This window comes from Theropithecus gelada, chromosome 12 (genome assembly GCF_003255815.1).
Source record: "Theropithecus gelada isolate Dixy chromosome 12, Tgel_1.0, whole genome shotgun sequence".
Classification (NCBI taxonomy): Eukaryota; Metazoa; Chordata; class Mammalia; order Primates; family Cercopithecidae; genus Theropithecus; species Theropithecus gelada.
The window spans coordinates 36356377-36374355 of record NC_037680.1 but is presented as its reverse complement, the minus strand read 5'-3'; the positions used below and the strand labels follow the sequence as shown (position 1 = coordinate 36374355).

General features: G+C 45.1%; 1 protein-coding gene across 2 annotated transcripts in view; it reads left to right on the top strand.

Annotated features, from left to right (window-relative positions):
* The first annotated feature begins 866 nt into the window (after positions 1-866).
* PLA2R1 (phospholipase A2 receptor 1) overlaps positions 867-17979 on the top strand; it is a 118816-nt gene continuing 101703 nt past the window's right edge. For both annotated transcript variants that reach the window (XM_025405383.1, XM_025405382.1), the window contains exon 1: positions 867-1459. In XM_025405383.1, coding sequence (XP_025261168.1) covers positions 892-1459 — 568 coding nt within the window. In that variant the 5' untranslated portion in view covers positions 867-891. The remainder of the gene's footprint in view (positions 1460-17979) is intronic.

Below are 17979 nucleotides of genomic sequence, written 5' to 3'. Positions count from 1 at the left end.
CCCCCCTGAGAAACAACCTGACAACGCCTCACCTTTTGCCATGCTATGCACCCAGGGCTTCTCAGAGACAAAGCGTGGAACCATGCCTGAAACTCACCACTGCTGTAGAACAGTGCAGCAGAGTTAATCTCTAGGAGCTCCCTTACCAACAGGGAAGGATAAAGTCCATGGATAAACGCTTGCCCCTTTTGTCCTCAGACAGACAGTTCTGAGGCTCTCTGAGGTTCCTGCAGGACTGAGCACCTTTCGTTAAGGCAGTGGCCAAGACAACCACTTTCCCTTCTTCCACTTTTAGCTCTGACCTTCAATCCTCCTCCCTGCTGGGCATTTCCTTCCAGGCTCTGCTTTCTGCCCTCCCCTTCCCCTCTCTTATGTTTTAAGGACTAATGTCAAGGTCCCGCTGAGGAAAGGTCTTATATAAGCCTGTTCTCAGAATATTAAACACTTACAGTGTTCTGCTGGTTATTTGAAGGAGGACAGTTAGAAGGACTACATTCTAGCCAGGACTGCCCTACTTACTACAGAGAAACTTTTGCTGGATTAGGAAGTAACCTAGGGCAAAGCACTTCGACTTTCTGGGCAGGGTTTCTCAGCTGTAAAAATGGGTAATAGGGACCCTGGCTACTTTGCGGGGCTTGGGGGATTAAAGGAGATGTAAAGAGGAGGTTATTTCAAAACCGAAGGAGCTGAACAATAAAAGAATCTTTGGGTTACTCTGTGGCAAGGAAGGTAGACCACGGGGTGGCCCCTCAGGGGTTTCCAGTGCTCCACATTTCAGAGGAGTACAGGGCGCTCCCAAAGCGCCCGGGTCGCAGAGCAGCTGGGTTCACTCTAAGCTGCCGGCTGCAAACCCGCGGTGTTTTCCAGAATCCGGGTGGTTTGCAAACCCGGATGTCAGGCTCCTTGTCCTGGAGATTCTCAAATCGCTCACCCACAACTCCTCTTCGGCCTCCCCCGGAAAGGAGAGAGCGGGGCTGCGAACTGGAGGAGCAGGGAGTGTGCGCTGGGCAACCTCACTGCTCCTGTCCCCACCCCAAAGGCAGGAATTTCTGGGATGGGCAGATGGCTCACCCCTCCTCCTCCTCCTTCCCCAAGCCGCAGTGGGTAGGGCGGGGAAAACGCGGGGGACTTTCCCGCGTCCCAACCAGAGCCCCGAGTGTCCGTTCACTGTGGCGACAGGGGTGGCGGAGTGGGTCTCCAGGGCCCAGGAGTATCGAGGCCCCCGGAGGGGTGGGGCGCGGAGGAGGCTGCGGATCCGCCTCCGCGCTGCAGGGCCGGGTGCTTGGGGTGCGGCTGTGGGTTCCCGGGACAAGGGGCGCCCGGCGAGCCCAGTGGTTAGCGATGCTGCTGTCGCCGTCGCTGCTGCTGCTGTTGCTGCTGCTGCTGCTGGGGGCGCCGAGGGGCTACGCCGAGGACGTGGCGGCGGCGCTAACCCCCGAGCGGCTCCTGGAGTGGCGGGGTGAGTCTCCCAGGGTCGGGGACTGGATCCGTACGTTGGGGAGGGGGGTCGGGGTGGTCGAGGGAGAGGAAGAAGGGGTGAAGCTAGGGGCCAAGCTGGCGGGCAAGGGCGGCCGCGTTTGTAGGGGTTCGTGTGTCAGCAGTCTTGAGCATGGGGGGGGGGAGTGGTGTCCTGCAGCCTCATGTCTAGGCCCAGCACCCCACTCCCGCTGCCCAGCACCCTCCTGGCTCCTGCGGGGTTCCGGCGGCGGGGGGCGGGGCTTGGTCTCGCAGGCAGCTCCTCTGGACTCTGGCACCCGGAGCCAGCCCGGAATAGGAGTGTCGGAGAAGTTTCAAAACGGAAACTTTCCGAGAGCTGCTTATTTGGACCGATCGCATCTCGGATAAATGATGGCAAAAAAAAAAAAAAAAAAGGCTCAGTTCGTCCCCTTGCAAAACAAGCGCTCAGAGTGTGCGCCGCCACCTGCGGAGTGACCCCCAAGCCAGGCCTCCCCAGTCCACCCCTTCCTGAAGGAAAACTTTTTTTTTTTTTTTTTGAGACAGAATCTTGCTCTGTCGCCCAGGATGTAGTGTAATGGCGGGATCTCCGCTCACTGCAGCCTCTGCCTCCAGGCATCAAGTGATCCTCCCACCTCAGCCTCCCGAGTAGCTGGGACCACAGGTGCGCGCCCCCACGCCCAGCTGTTTTTGTATTTTTGGTGGAGACGGGGTTTCACCACGTTGCCCAAGCTGGTCTTGAACTCCTGGGCTCAAGTCATCCTCCCACCTCGGCCTCCCAAAGTTCTGGGATTACAGGCGTGACCCACCGCGCCCGGCCTGAAAACATCAGACCAGGTGAGGGAGAGGAGATGAGCTGTGCGATCTGGAGCCTTTGTGCCTTAGTCTCTGTCAGAGGAAAAATGGGGTTTGTTATATACATGGGACCCCTGAGAATTAAGTTACTCCCCAAACACGCACCTGCGCACACAGACCAATTCAGCAAACACTTATTGAGCACCTACTACACATGAGACTCAGAAGGATGTGTAAAGAGATGGAAGGAGATTTCTGGCCTGCAGGGGTCCGCATTCGAGAATGGGCCACCTCAGGCAGAGAAGCCTGCGCATAAGTGCAGAAGTCCATATATGCAAGTAGGAGGGGGACAGGAGGGAGTTAAATATGTCAGGAGGAGACTCCAGACAGACTCCATCCTCTCTGCCTTTGGAGATAAGTTTGGAGAGAAGGGGTAACACAAAATGTGATCAATATCTGCGTTCACATTTTTTCCTCCCCAGTAGAATATATCTACATTTTTGAGGTAATCTTTTTTAGACTGTGTTTCCTAAGATCCCTGGAGGCTTAATCAGGGGCAGGTAGAACAAGACCATTCTTATTCTAAAGTGACCAAAGTCAGAGATGCTCTTACCTTCTTGGTCAATTCGGTAAAAATTGCTCCTGTGGATGCACATCTGATCCTGTGGTATGTTTGATTCCTTTCCACTAAGTTTACCATGCAGTGGTTATTCCTTTGCGTTTTAAAATATGGGTTTTGACTGGGCACTAGGTGGTAGAACAGGGCAGCAGCCCACAGGACAGAAGTTGGACTGGGCCACACAGAGAGTATGTGCTGGTGATCTCTGAGCGAAGGGCTAATCCTTTTTATATGTAGCAGACCCAAATCCTGGCCTAAGACAAATTCTCATCAGTGTCTTTTTTTTAGTAGTGAAGGGCACTCTGAAATTAGAGCCATCTGCTAGCCCTTGTACCTACCAGGTGCAATTTGCAAATCTGACAAGGTCGAAATAGTTGGCATAGAGATTCTTCAGATATGAAAATACTGCTGCTCATTTTCCAAGGAGCACAGAGGTTATGTACCAATCCTCGCACAGGCTCCCTCCCTGATTCCAGTCATCTGCATCAGTAGAATTTCAAGTGTAAGCTAGACAGGTATGAAGTCAAGTTTTTACTGTCAATACAAAATGGAAAAACAAAATCTTAACATTGAAAAGGACCTGAGACATTGTCTACTCTAGCCCTCTGTTCTTCAGATGTGGAAATTGAAATATGGCTGCCATGTAGTTAGCCACGCTTTGGGGTGCCTCAGTTTACTGCTGTGTTCACTGTACCACATTGACTCACTTTAGCCACGATTGACATCCACAGAGCAACTGAGAGGAAAACGCACGCTCATTTTCATTTCCAATCCACTAATAATGGCTATGTGATAATGTACGGCAGATTATACATACAGCATTTTTATCTGATTTGTTTCATATGTATTATTTATAGATCTGATATGTATTGTAAGCATGCCAGCCTTGGGAGGCAGATGATATATTGTATTGTAATGATTTTCCAATGATTTATCAATAATTCTTGATATGGTTTGGCTGTGCCCCCACCCAAATCTTAACTTGAATTATATCTCCCAGAATTCCCACGTGTTGTGGGAAGGACCCAGGGGGAGGTAATTGAATTATGGGATCTTTACCATGCTATTGTCTTAATAGTGACTAAGTCTCACAAGATCTGATGGGTTTATCAAGGATTTCTGCTTTTGCTTCTTCCTCATTTTTCTCTTGCCACTGCCATGGAAGAAGTGCCTTTCGCCTCCCATCATGATACTGAGGCCTCCCCAGGCATGTTGAACTGTAAGTTCAATTAAACCTCTTTTTCTTCCCAGTCTTGGGTATGTCTTTTTCAACAGTGTAAAAATGGGCAATACAATTCTGTATTCAAAAGTCAGTAGATACGGTATTATGCAGTAGTTAAGTTATTGGGCTTCAGAGCTAGACGGTCTGAGTTCAAATCCTGACTATGCCATTTACCATCGTGTGACCCTGGACAAGTACTTCACCCGTCAGTAGCTCAGTTTCCTCATCTGTCAAATGGAGCTAGTAATAGTACTAATCTAAGTGTTGTCCTTTTGCTGCCCTCTCACCATGGCGCCCTCCTCCTCTGGCCAATCCAGACTATTTTGACAGGTTGACAGCCCCATAACAATTATTTACTACCCTGTGTACAGCACTGTACTTGGCAGGTCAGAAGCTCATCTCCTCCTACCTTTAGTTCAGGCATCCCCAACCTCCAGGCCACCTACCAGTTTGTGGCCTGTTAGGAACTGGGCCACACAACAGAAGGTGAGCAGCAGTGAACAAAAGAGGCTTCATCTGTATGTACAGCTGCTCCCCATCCTTCACATTACTGCCTGAATTCCACCTCCTGTCAGATCAGTGGTGGCATTAGATTCTCAAAGAAACATGAACCCTATTGTGAACTGCACATGCGAAGGATCTAGGTTGCACTCCTTATGATAATCTAATGCCTAATGATCTGTCAGTGTCTCCTATCACCCCAGATGGGACCGTCTAGTTGCAGGAAAACAAGCTCAGGGCTCCCCTGATTCTACATTATGGTGAGCTGTATAATTACTTCATTATATATTACAATGTAATAATAATAGAAATAAAGTGCACAATAAATGTAATGCCCTTGAATCATCCCGAAACCATCCCCCACCCCACCACCCCACTGGTCTGTGGAAAATTTGTCTTCTATGAAACCAGTGCCTGGTGCAGAAAAGGCTGGGGACCTTTGTTCTGGTTGGTTATTCCAAGGAGCCTGATTGTGGTTCGTTTTCCCTGATCAGAATCTGAGCCCTTCTTCTAGCAAGTGCTAAGACATGCTAACTTCACTCACTCAAGTACTCCAGATACAAAGAGGACAGAGGGGGGAAAGAAGAAGAGGATGGAGCATCCTGGTGAAAGCTGGGCATAGTCATTGCTGAAGGAAATGATCAGGGGGCAAGTAAAATGGTTTTGAAGCTTTGTTGAGGGTTGAAAAATGATCAATGTGAAATGGTCCCCAACTAATATCGTAGGAGAGTTTCCTTCTGTAGTGCTCAGCTTCCCAGAGCAGGAGTGGAAAGAACCCAAGTCTGTGTCAGTGCCTGGGGACTCTCAGGGTAGGCTCTTCTAAATGACCAGTGACCAAGGGAGGTGAGGGTGCTGATGAGTGTGTGGTCAGTGTGCTTGCCATCAGGTCCTAACTTGGGAGAATATAGTGAAACAGGGTTGGGTGTACAGGGTGTCTCTTGACATGCTGTGCCGATGGAAAGAGGCGTAGAGGCTGATGACCTCAGTCATTCATTATCTGTCAGGCACTATGTGTTTTATCTCCCTGTTTTACTTGGGCTCATCCAAAAGCAATTCCTGAGACATGTGTTCATTAGGGTGCAAGTAGTTTTTTTTTAGGAGGTGATTCTAGAAAGCACGGTAAGGGAGTGAGGACATGAGACCAGGGAGGGAAGAAAGCCACCACAGGCCACTGGGACTCAGTTTCACAAAGGACCCTTTGAGGAACTGTAGAGAACTCAGTGGACCCACCGACAGGCAAGAAGCTGAAGTATTTATCCACCAACTCCCACCTCTTGCTGTCTAAGGGTCACTCCTGGGGCATTCACCCCCTGGTGCTCCTGGTCTCCCTGAAACACTCAGGCAGAGAGCCACAGAAAGTCACTGGGAGTGCACAGGGACTGTCTGCAGGTGAGTGAGCTCCAGGTTAGAGGGTGTGAGGAGGGAACCAACAGAATCTGCTACCCACCTCCAGATTGGGGAGGTAAAAACATGAGTAGGATTGACACTGGCCCCAAGAGGCTGAGAGTGCAGGGACAGATACAGAAACACAAACAATTACAAAACAGCGAGAGAGGTCTTATGATAACCAGAGATGAGCAAAGTGCTGAAGGCGTGCAGAGGAGGCGCTGGCCTGGGGAGCTGGAGGCTCATAAAAAAACATTTGTTTTCCTAAAGGATAAGTAGGCAGTTGCCATATAGGAAAAAGGAGACTGAGCATTCCTGGGAATGCATATTTCATGTGCAAAGGCACAGGATCATGTGTCAGGCAACAGTGAAAGTTCAGTGAGCTGAAAGTTCCCTTCTGAGCTCTTTTGGATTCAAGGAAAGAGGCCCACTGAAGGTCACTCAAGCAAACGTGGAGTTGTTGTAATGGTCCCAGGATCTCAAGGGGGACCCAGGACAGGTTCTTCAGGGCAGCCAGATCTTCTGGGACACAGGTACTGGCCACTGACATGAAGCATTACTTTATGTGTTTCTCTCTGTCTCTGGGGCTCTATGGTGTCTCCAGCTTGGTTGTTCTATCTGTTGACTAGTTTCTTTGGCTTTGACTAGCAGGACTTTCCTGTGTAGCTCCCTTAGCTTCTTGGGAAGAGTCCCTTAATTTCCTAGGAGAGGGGTCCAGTTACACTCTTCACAGCATGCTAGTCAGTTCCTGTGCTCTGCCCTCGAGTCGAAGGCCTTCCCCTGGCTAATTGGCCATGGTAGGGGCAAGAGGTGGACACAGGGATGGATGCTGCTTCATCCGGGGCTGTGGATGGGGTAGACCACCAGAGTAGGGCCCCAGGCAAAACTAGAAGCAGTAACATGTCTATATTTGGAAGCGTGAGATTGATGAGGAAGAGTTGGTTGGAGGCACCCTGCTTCCGGAAACAGTCTGGTCCAGTGAATTGGGTACTGCTGAGAAGGGCCTTGTGGGTTTGCACAAAGGGGAACCAGATCGCATGTTTAAGTTTAGAAGTGCCATGTTCAATTTGGGCCTTGAAGAGAAGGTCTCCTGTCACCTTGAAGAGGGTAATTCTGGAGGGCAGCAAAGAAACGGTGTGGATAGTTAAAGCTGAGCTAAGTCAATCCCAATAGGAAGATTGAGGAACAGAAAGTTTTGTTCATGAAACAGGGTTTAAAAAGAGGAAAATATATATTTAAAAACAGTAACAAAAGAAAACAGTTAGTGAAGGTTAGGAGATGAGGGAAAATTGCAGAATAGGAGAGGTAGTGGTTATAGAGTGCAAAATCCAAGTTTTGGAGATGGACCTATTCTTGGTAGTAACCAGATCTGTGATATGGTTGTGGGAGTGGTCACCAAAGTGGAGAAGAGGCAAAAGAAGGTCCTCACCACAGAGGAGGTCAAGGAACCCAATGTCCTGAGCAAAGCTAGGTTGGAGTAGAGTTTGGGACTCTTTTGTCAGCAAGCCACAATAAGAAACACATTTTACGTCACAACCCACAGCATATAGGTCTACATATGTATAACTGAAACAATGTTTCATTTTAAAAAAATACTCTTACCTAATATGACATGCTGCCACATTTCCCCCTGTTCCATTCTGTTTTGTTTTGTCTAGCTTGTCATAACATGCTCAGTTGATTACATGACCATAAATGGTCCACAACCTGCAGTGGGGAAAGCATTGAGTCAGAGTGTTAGGTCGTCTGTGTGGAAGCTAAAGTGGCTTTGGGGTGTGGAGAACAGCGGAGAGTCTGCTGGTATCAAACCATGGTGAATGTGGGGAAGAGTGGTTCAGGGCTGAGGGCCCCAGTGGCGAGGAAGAGGGGTAGGTGCCACCTTCTGAAAAACAGCGATAAGAGCCACTACCTGGAGGCGGCAGAGGGGAGAAGCTGTAGCCCTGAGATTTCCCACATAGCTTCTGTTTCTAATACGAAGGTAAAAATGCCCCTCTACTGCTTCTAGTATTTTCTAAAAGTTGGGGAGTCGTTACTGTTTGTTGTTTTACTTACATCGACACATTTTCTCCTCACCTAAACAGGTAGGCAATATTAATACATACCCTTCTTTTACAGATGAAGAAGGGTTAAGCAACTTGTGCCCACAGGAGCTTGTAGCATGGGGTTTGAATCAAGCACTCAGCACTAATGCAAAGGATCCCTGAATAGCCTTGTGACCCCATGGTATGGTTCATTCTGTATCCTGCTGCACGACAGGAGCATACGATTTGGTTTCACAGCAGGAAGAACAGGAGGCCAGCCTCTTGCTCTCTGCAACTCCTCCTTTTCCAAACCCCTCCTTTCACAAGTGGGAGTGGTATTTTCCTAAAGCAGAAATGTGCAAAGCTATTGATTTGTGTATTGTTCTAGGCAATTCTGATGTCCCTAGGCAATGAGCCATTCTACTAATCTGGAGATGGAATTTCAGTAAAAGTGTGATCAGATAGTGGTTTAGCTGCCCTTCCTGGCCATGAATCATGCTAGCCATCTTGACTCCATTTCTCCCGTTTCTGTTTGTCATCCCTCAGCGTTTCTTCCCCTTCATACTTTTCTCATCCCACCTTCTCTGCCTGCCTCCTTTCCTGGCAAGCCTTTGTGAGTCAGCATAGATGTCCAGTTTTCCTGGTCCTATTTACTCTTTCTCGTTAAGCTTCTAACTATTTTCCTATTGTTGGTTGTCACCGTAACTGATACCACACAATGCAGGTTCCAAGCCCATAACAGGAAAGATGGGTCCACACAGATGGCTTAGTTGTCCCTGCAGCTCCTCTTCTTTGACCTAACAATCTGCTTATTTATATCAAGTTATCTGAAGAAACGATCCCCTTGTGTTGCCTCTTCTGAACTCAATCCTAATGCCGCAAATCCTCATGGAATCTATCAAAGTAATCGATTTAAGACATTTATAAACCCTTCCCTCCATTTTTCTTTTTAGAAATTATGCTTGAGAGCCTTTTGGAGATGTTCCAATGCATAGCTAGGAGCATAAATTATATTTTGAACTGATCAAAGCAAAAAGAAATATTATTGTTCATAAAATAAACAAAAGAACACCATATAAACACTATATAAAGTCATTTAGGGAAAAACATTTTATAAAGCCACTCAAGAAAATTAGAAAATTATAATTAGAATTTCTGTAACTTGAGTTCTGTGACACAGAGCTAAACAAAACAGAAAAGTCATAATCACTTGGCTGTTTAATTTATGATACTTTCCAGACAACTACAGTTCCAAAGAAATATGAAAGTAAAATAGTGTTACCACTTCTAGCTTTTGGTATTCTGCTCTTGAGAACTTTTCAATTATGAAAATATAAACAGGAATCTCAAAGTAATTATTTAACTATAAACATTTTTTTCATTTTGCTGCTCTTTGGCACCATTCATATTCAAAGTTAAGATTGGCTTTTATTTTTATTAATATTTATAAAGTGATCATCATAACTGAGATAACCCTTATCAAGGTCTTGTGAGGCTAGCATGATTATTTTTTCTTTTTATTATAAATTTAAACTTTTTGTAAAGAAGGGGTCTTGCTATGTTGCCCAGGCTGGTCTCAAACTCCTGGTCTCAAGTTGTCCTCCAGCCCCGGCCTCCCAGAGTGCTGGGATTACAGATGTGAACTACACACCCAGCCCCAGCATTACTATTAAACCCATTGTGCAGATGGGAAAACCAAGGCAGATACTCTCCTAGTTTTAAGCAGTTCTGCCCTAAAAGAAGTGCTCTGTAGTTTGCCAAGGTCTTTTTTCCATAATGTTAACCTTGTTCAAATGCAAACAAGGAGAGCTTCATGGGGATATAACCAGTGCAGTCGCACAGAGTCCTATAGTCAGAAGGGCCTTCTTTCCACTTAGGGTTTAAAGCTCCATGGATAGGGGCCTTGGGATTCATAATTATTTCTATCTTTGAAATTGTGTGCTGTGCGTGATGTCCAGTGGAACAATGGAACTCAAGCCAGAGGTTTGGAGCCTCTGTTCAATTCTGCCTGGGGTCCCCTGTCTACCTCCCTGGGATGGGTTCTCAGCTGCCTCCCCCACACTCCTGCCCCACAGTTGCTGCTGCCTTCTGCACACAGTGGCAACCGGGTTGCATTGAAGTTGGGGGACTGGAGGCCTGGGCCCTGGGAGTAGATGCCTTGTGGCATTTCCGGGCAGTGCAAAGCAGCATCTGTCACCACTGGACTAGTAGCACTTCTGTGGGTTCTGTGAGGGCTGAGTGGGAACGTGTCATGTATCCTCAGTCTAGGTACTATATTCCAAGCATGTTATAGCTCAGAGGTTGCAATCTCTTGTGGGCCCAAGGGAAAGGGACATTGACTTGACTTCCCCATGTCCAGCCAAGACCACATATTTTCATTGTACCCTGGACCCTGCAAATGATGCAGACAGCCTGAATAAGAATGATAGGGATGGTTGTGACTTGAATTTTGTTTCCCCCCACCACCAAATTCATATAAAAATGAGACTTTACTTGGAGATAGGGTCTTCACAGAGGTAAACGAGTTAAAATGAGGCAGTTAGGGTAGCCCTAGTCTATTATGACTGGTATACTCATAAGAAGGGGAAACTTGGACACAGAAATATGCATAGAGAGATGATGTGAAGAGACACAGGGAAAAGGTAGTCCTCCAGGGGCCAAGGAGAGAATCCAGGATCCCATCCTTCCCTCACAGCCCTCAGAAGGAACCAACTCTGCCACACCTTGATCTCACGCTTCCAGCCTCCAGAATTATGAGAAAAGAAATTTCTGTCCTTGAGGCCACTCAGTTTGTGGTATTTTATTATGGCAACTCTAGTAGCAAATCAATACAGGGACTAACACTCTACCTACCACTAAACGTTGTTTTTTTGTTTTTGTTTTTGTTTTTAACATTTCTACCTTGCACTGTAGTAAATGTTTTTTTTGTTTGTTTTTTTTTTGTTGTTGTTGTTGTTGTTGTTTTTTTAATGGCCATACTCTCAAAGCAGCTAAGATGGATAGCTCATTGTAAGCACTTTTGTTTTCAGTCATGCCATATCATTTCCAGAGTTGTTTTGGTTGATGATGGAGTTGTTTTCTGGTTTTGTTGGTTTTTTGTGACCCAGTCTTTGAATCATTTCCAGGCTTTAATATGCAGGCATTTGTGAGGGCATCTTAACAATGTTCTGTCTTTTTGTCCTTGCCCTAACTTGCACTTTGTAATGAGGCACGTTTTTGACTGAGATGGTATATTTTCAACAGAGTGTATAAGGTAATCACGGAGCTGCTGTAAATAATGATTTTTACACCAGCAATGTCTGTTAGGTACTTTCCAGTTAAATAAAGGTAAAACAATGGGAGAAGTGACAAAAAGCTAAAAGGAAGAAGAATGTTTTCAACTCAGTTTAAAAATTCATTGGTAAGATACAGAGGTCTAGCAAAGAATCACGGAAGAGAGAAGATTTTCTGCCAGGGTCAGCAACTGCTAAATGAGGACAGAGCAGGAGGACAGAGGAGGGAACAGGAATGGCCAGGGAGTGGCAAGGACAGTCTGAAAGGGTAAACCCCTCCTGGCACAGGGGTTAGTAACAGGCAATTTGAAGCCTCACAGAACTGCAGTCCGGTGGCACTGATTATGCTGGGTTTCATTTTTCCCACATGTGAGAAAGACTATTGTGTGCCTCATGGAACTTGGAGAGGCAATTTGGGGAGGTTAGAGAGAAAAGGGAAGAGAACATGTAAAAAGATTTATCAAGAGGGATCCACGACCCTGTGGAGATGGTGATTATCCAGGTTCAGAAGCTATAGGAGAATAAACAAGGCTCAGAGTTAAGGACAATGCTAGGACAGAGAAAGAGAAGGAAGTTCTGAGACAGGACAAAGAGGTTTCTTTAAAAATATATTTGGTTAACTTTTTAGTTGATTAATAGAAAGCAATTGACAGGAACTCAAAAGCTTCAGATTAAGAGACACATGAAAACTCAGATGATTTGAGATAAAATGCACATTTTCATGCAGAGAGAGGTAGGAAGGGCTGGCCCACTTTTCACTTTGTTCCGTGGATCTGTTCTTTGAAGAACCATGCACATGCTGATTGCTGCAAGCATGGGAAATTCCTCACTTATTGGTTTGAAAGGTTATGTTAAGAATCCAGATTTTCTGCATCACTCGGCCATGAATAGGACTTGATTCAGCAGCTTACAGTATCCCTTCCTGCTACAGAGTAATCTTAGGAATGCAATCGGCTCTGAATCCATTGTTCACTAGATGGAACAGATAGAGACAAACCCAAATTTGTGAAGCTGGAAAAGGTCAATACATCTCAAGAGAGAAGCTGCTCACCTTCAGATTGGTTACAGAGGAGAGATGCCCTCCCCATTTCCTTCTGGACTGTGTCCCTGCTGAAACCTAGATACTGTCAGAACAGCAAGGAAATGGACAGAGTCAAGAGAGGCTGCAGGGCAGGAAGGGCGTGAGCCCAGCGCTAGCTCTGTGGGTAGATGGAGTAGAAGCAATTTCAAACCTATGGACTGGGGTAGGAGATTGAAATTGGGCTGCAGCCTGCATGCTGTGGCTTTCTAATAGCTTGTCTTACGCATTGCACTTGATGTGAACCATGCACTGGAACTTTTCCTTCCGGTTCCCTTAATGGAGCGGCACAGAGACTGACTTTATGTGTATAGTTGGATTAGGTGAACACCTTCATGATATAATTTATTGATTACCAGAAAGTCCTTTGTTTGCCTAAAATGCCACCATTGAAATTGCTGTTTTATTGTTTCTTCCAAGTGTTTTTTGTTAAAAATGCAGAAACTTCACAAAAGCTTGACAGTACAAATCTTATCCTACTCACTTAACACTTCAAACCTTCATTCAACTAGTTCTAAGAGAAGAGCTGTCTAAAGCTAAAGGGAACACCAAAGGCAAGTAGAGGTGATCAGAAGGGGTGCAGAAGGTCAAGTGGAGGGGCCTCAGGAGAAACTTCCTGTAGGTACCTCCAGTCTGCTGTTCACACAGACAGATCAAACTGCAATAATGGCCCCAGGCTTTAGACTCCAACCTCATGGCACACCATTTTGCTTGTATCTCCTATGTCAAAATATATGTTGGCATTAAGTTATAATTTTTTTCTGTGTATTTCAGGGATTCCCAGGGAGAATGTGACTTCCTTGCAGGCAAACACTATGACATATATATCCTCCTGTCTGCAGGGTTCCCAAACCATGCCACATTAAGCACATGCTAGATCTTTGTCGTCTGAAATTTCAAGTCAGCTACTTCAACATGTTTGGCGACAATCTATAGCAGTTTATTTTCTTCTTTCTTAAGTTATAAATGAATGCATGTAAATAAAGCTACACCTGGACTGAATATAGTAGATAGATATAAAACTTCTAAGAAAAAAATGAATTTGAGAAAAAAAAAAGTAAAAGATTGGTTCAGTTAAATAACCTTTACAGTTCCATCCAGCTCTGAAGTTCATGGTTCGGGGTTTATGGGTGAAGTGAGTCTCCTCTGCCACACCTGTCTTCCTTCCAGCACTGCCCTGCTTTGTCCTCCCTAGAAAGTGGGCAAGTATATGTGTGTGCACACTCCCTGCTCAGAGTCTGGTGACACTGAGGGGTCCTGTCCAACTCACATGTGACATCAGTTGAAGAGCCAGTTCGGTGTCTTAAATTTTGGGTTATTTTCTTTTTTTTTTTTTTTTTTGAGACGGAGTCTTGCTCTGTCACCCAGGCTGGAGTGCAGTGGCCGGATCTCAGCTCACTGCAAGCTCCTCCTCTTGGGTTCATGCCATTCTCCTGCCTCAGCCTTCCGAGTAGCTGGGACTACAGGCACCCGCCACTTCGCCCGGCTAGTTTTTTGTATTTTTTAGTAGAGACGGGGTTTCACTGTGTTAGCCAGGATGGTCTCGATCTCCTGACCTCGTGATCCGCCCGTCTCGGCCTCCCAAAGTGCTGGGATTACAGGCGTGAGCCACCGCGCCCGGCCTATTTTCTTTCTCTTATTTGTTATCACTTAGTTTTTAACATCTTTTAAAATCATTTTTTATTTTATTCTAAGTTCCGGGATGCATGTGCAGGATGTGCAGGTTTGTTGCATAGGGAAATGTGTGCCATGGTGGTTTCCTGCACCTATCATCCCAGCATCTACGTATTAAGCCCACATGCATTAGCTCTTTATCCTGACGCTTTCCCTTCCCCTGCCACAGGCCTCGGTGTATGTTCTTTCCCTCCCTGTGTCCCTGTGTTCTTATTGTTCACCTCCCACTTATAAGTGTTATCACTTGTTTTTAAGAGCTTATTGTATCAGTTTGTTGTTGTTGTTTATTTGTTTGTTTGTTTTGAGACACAATCTCACTCTGTCCCCCAGGTTGGAGCGCAGTGGGATGATCTTGGCTCACTACAGCCTCCACCTCCTGGGTTCAAGCGATTCTTGTGCCTCAGCTTCCCGAGTAGTTGGGAATACAGGCATGCACCGCCAAGCCCAGCTAATTTTTGTATTCTTAGTAGAGACCTCAAGTGATTCCCCTGCTCTAGACTCCCAAAGTGCTGGGATTACAGGTATGAGCCATCACGCCCCACCATTAAGGGCTTATTTTGAATGCAATTATAATGTTTTCTTCGGAACTGATGGAACTCCCTTCTTTTCATTAGCTAGCCAAATTCCCATGATTCCAGAACAAATATACACAGTTTCAAAGGACAGATATTTAGGCAAATAATTTCTCTCTATCTCTAGCATCTTACCCAGTGTCTATGAAGTAGCTGGCATCCAATGAAAGCTAGTTGAAGGAATGAATGTTCCATACGCAGTCATAAAGGTAATACCCTAAACTTTGGTTTAACAGTTGATCAATGAAACATTCTCCTCCCACTCCTTAGAAGAGTACACATTATCTTATGGGGCTAAAGAGTGGATCTGAAATGATCTCCTCCTAAAGGAACTCAGAAGTAGAAAGTAGAACCACTGTCTTCCATGGATTTTATTTTAGGAAAAAAAGGTTAGAAATTAGCTTATAAGTGTCTTCTAATAAATCAATCCTTTTTCTCCTCCTAAACTTATAATTATGAAGGGAAGTATAATAACATTTTCCTGCAAAGAGATTTAGTAATTCTGGCAGTACTTCATTAATCACTTAATCAGTGTTCAAGCAGAACTGATGTCCTTGACATGTATAATCAATCTTGATTCCTCCCACATTTGATTTTCATCTTTTAAAAAATCCAGCAACTACACACACTAAGGATTGGTGGCTTATTTTCACATTATAGTTTTGTTAGAGACATTATGTGCATATAATAACAATCAGAATATTGATACCTATATTAAGTCTCCTCATAGTCTGTTTGAAAGTAATTGTTTTCTCTTCAGTGAATTTATGGAGATTAACAGTGCCAGGATCATATTCTATTATAACTTAATGGAAAAATGGGCTCAAGTCATTTTTTAACTTAGTATATTTGGAGGCAGCATGTTGATTATTATTGGTGAACCAGAGCTACTTGCCTATGGCAGATTCTGAAGAACTTTTCTAAAGCTATTTCCTAAATGCAGCTGGCATGGAAATATAAGTAGCACCCCAAAATTAAGCAGCAATGGATTAGGTGTGTCTAATATGTTCTGTTTTGGAAAGGTAATTTTATGATTGCTAGTGTGATACAGAAGTTCCAATTTCTGCCACTCTTTTTCTCTTAATACTTATTAATTTGGAAGTTTAAAAGCATTATTGGCCAGGCATGGTGGCTCACACCTGTAGTCCCAGCACTTTGGGAGGCCAAGGTGGGAGGACTGCTTGAGCCCAGGAGTTTGGAGACCATCCTGGGCAATATATTGAGATCCCGTCTCTACCAAAAACAAACAAACAAAAAATTAGCCAGGCATGGTGGTACACACCTGTAATCCCAGCTACTCAGGAGGCTGAGTTGGGAGGATCAGTTGAGCCTGGGAGGCCAAGGCCTCAGTGAGCGGTGACAGTGCCACTGCACTCCAGCCTGGGTTACTAGAGCAAGACCTTTTTTCAAACCCCCCGCCCCACACAATATTTATTCACCCCAAATGTTAGGTTTGTAATTTTCATGTCCACTTAGTCACAGACCACCCGTTCCCCCCATCTACACACTGCTTGTCAACACCATGTATTTTTCTCTTTCCTATTAAAAAACCTACAGTGTAGATTTTACTGGTGGGTAATGCAGAAAATCAACAGATGAAGGCTCTTAATTCATCATTGCACACATATTTGAACAAATGAGACAAAGATTTTGTTATCTGGTTGTTTGGAGAGTATTTTTCCTCCATAAAAGGTGATAGCGATTGTTTAAAAAAAAGCGATAGCATTGTTTAAAACTAAAATGTCTGCGCCCACTGTGTGCTGCAGAAACTGCAGTAAAAATAAGCTTTTGTGCTAACAGTGTAAGAGAAGAAGCCTTTGAGGGATGCTGAGATTAGCACTCTGTAGGTTCAACCAGGTCTGCAGCTGGATCTATAGACCAAGAATCAGGAAGTCAGAGGGATAAAGTAATAATGATAGCTCCCATTTCCTAAGGCTTTTCATGGTAGTATGTGGTGTGCTTTTCATGGGTTATTCAATGGAATATCCTTAACATCCCTAAGAGGTGAGTACCATACATAGTCCCAGTTCAAGGAGGAAAGACGAGGCTCGCTGAGATGGAGCAATCTGCCCAAAGTTACACAGCGGGTCCGTGATGGTTCTACGTGACTCCAGAGCTCTCAACCACTAGCCAGGTCATCTATATACCTATCTGAGGTGTATAAAATGAGGCACAGTCAGTACGTTGCAGAGCTTATAATACATTTGAACATATATATTAGGTAGAAGCTGAACTACAAAACCATTATAGTAAAATAATTATCCTTTGATGAAAAATTAATGAACTCTAGGTTAACTAGAAAGTAATTAGTAGGTTACAACAGAAATTAAGGTGAACATTCTACCCAGGCATGAAAAGGTGAAAAGGAGAGTTGGACAGAAGGTTAATTATCGGACTCCATGTCACATTGATGAGAGGTGGATTTGATTTTGAATCACTATTGCTAATAACCATGCAGACAAGGCCGTCATTAGGAAAACAAATTTCCTGATCTAAATGAAATCTCCCTAAAACCATTCATTTTCCCTACCCCACCCCCTCTCTTTTACTCTGATGTACGGTGATCAAAGCAATTCTATGACAACTAATTCAACTCCTCAAATCTATGGCTATAAGTAAGGTCATCAATTATTAAATGAGGTATAGCATTTATTAATACATTGACAATCTTTTTGAAACAGTATCTTAAGTGATTTTGGTAACTGTAAATCAGTTCTCCTCAGGCTGATTAACTTTGGAGAAACCAAAAGAACATTTACCAGAATGAAGCATTGTTCCCTCGTGGATCTGTGAGAAGACCTGTCCTGCACTGTCCCAAACCTCTCCAAGGCCTCTGCCTGTACCTGTTCTGCCCTCCATGACACAACCCACCCTAAACCCCAGACATTCGAGGGAACCCTATCATGTCCCTTCAGGGTTTTGAAAAAATAGACAGGAAGTAAAATAGAAAAGGGGAACCCAGTTACTGGGAGAATAAAAGAGTGCCAGGGCCTGACCAGACATGACCGAGGTGACTTCAGCAGCCAAAGGCCGAAGCAGCAGCAGCTGGTGTATTTCATCAGCAGCAAGCACTGACTGAATTTCCATCATGTGCGCAACACGCTCCGTGCTTAGACCAAATAAATGAGACTTGGTTTCCATTTTCAAAAAGCCTGAGAGAAAACAAGTTCATACTAACTGTTGAGTACTAGGTGCCTTCCAGGCCCGCAACTTGGGTTAAGTCAGGTAGCAGGCTGGCAGCTAACATGTATTCCCCGGCTGGGTCCCACCAGCTTTTCCATAGGAAACTCACCCAAATCCCTTCTTCCAGCTCCAGGAAGGAGAGCTCAGGGGCATATCACAAAATGCCTACTTTCTCCAACCGTCCATGTGGCCTCTGGTTTC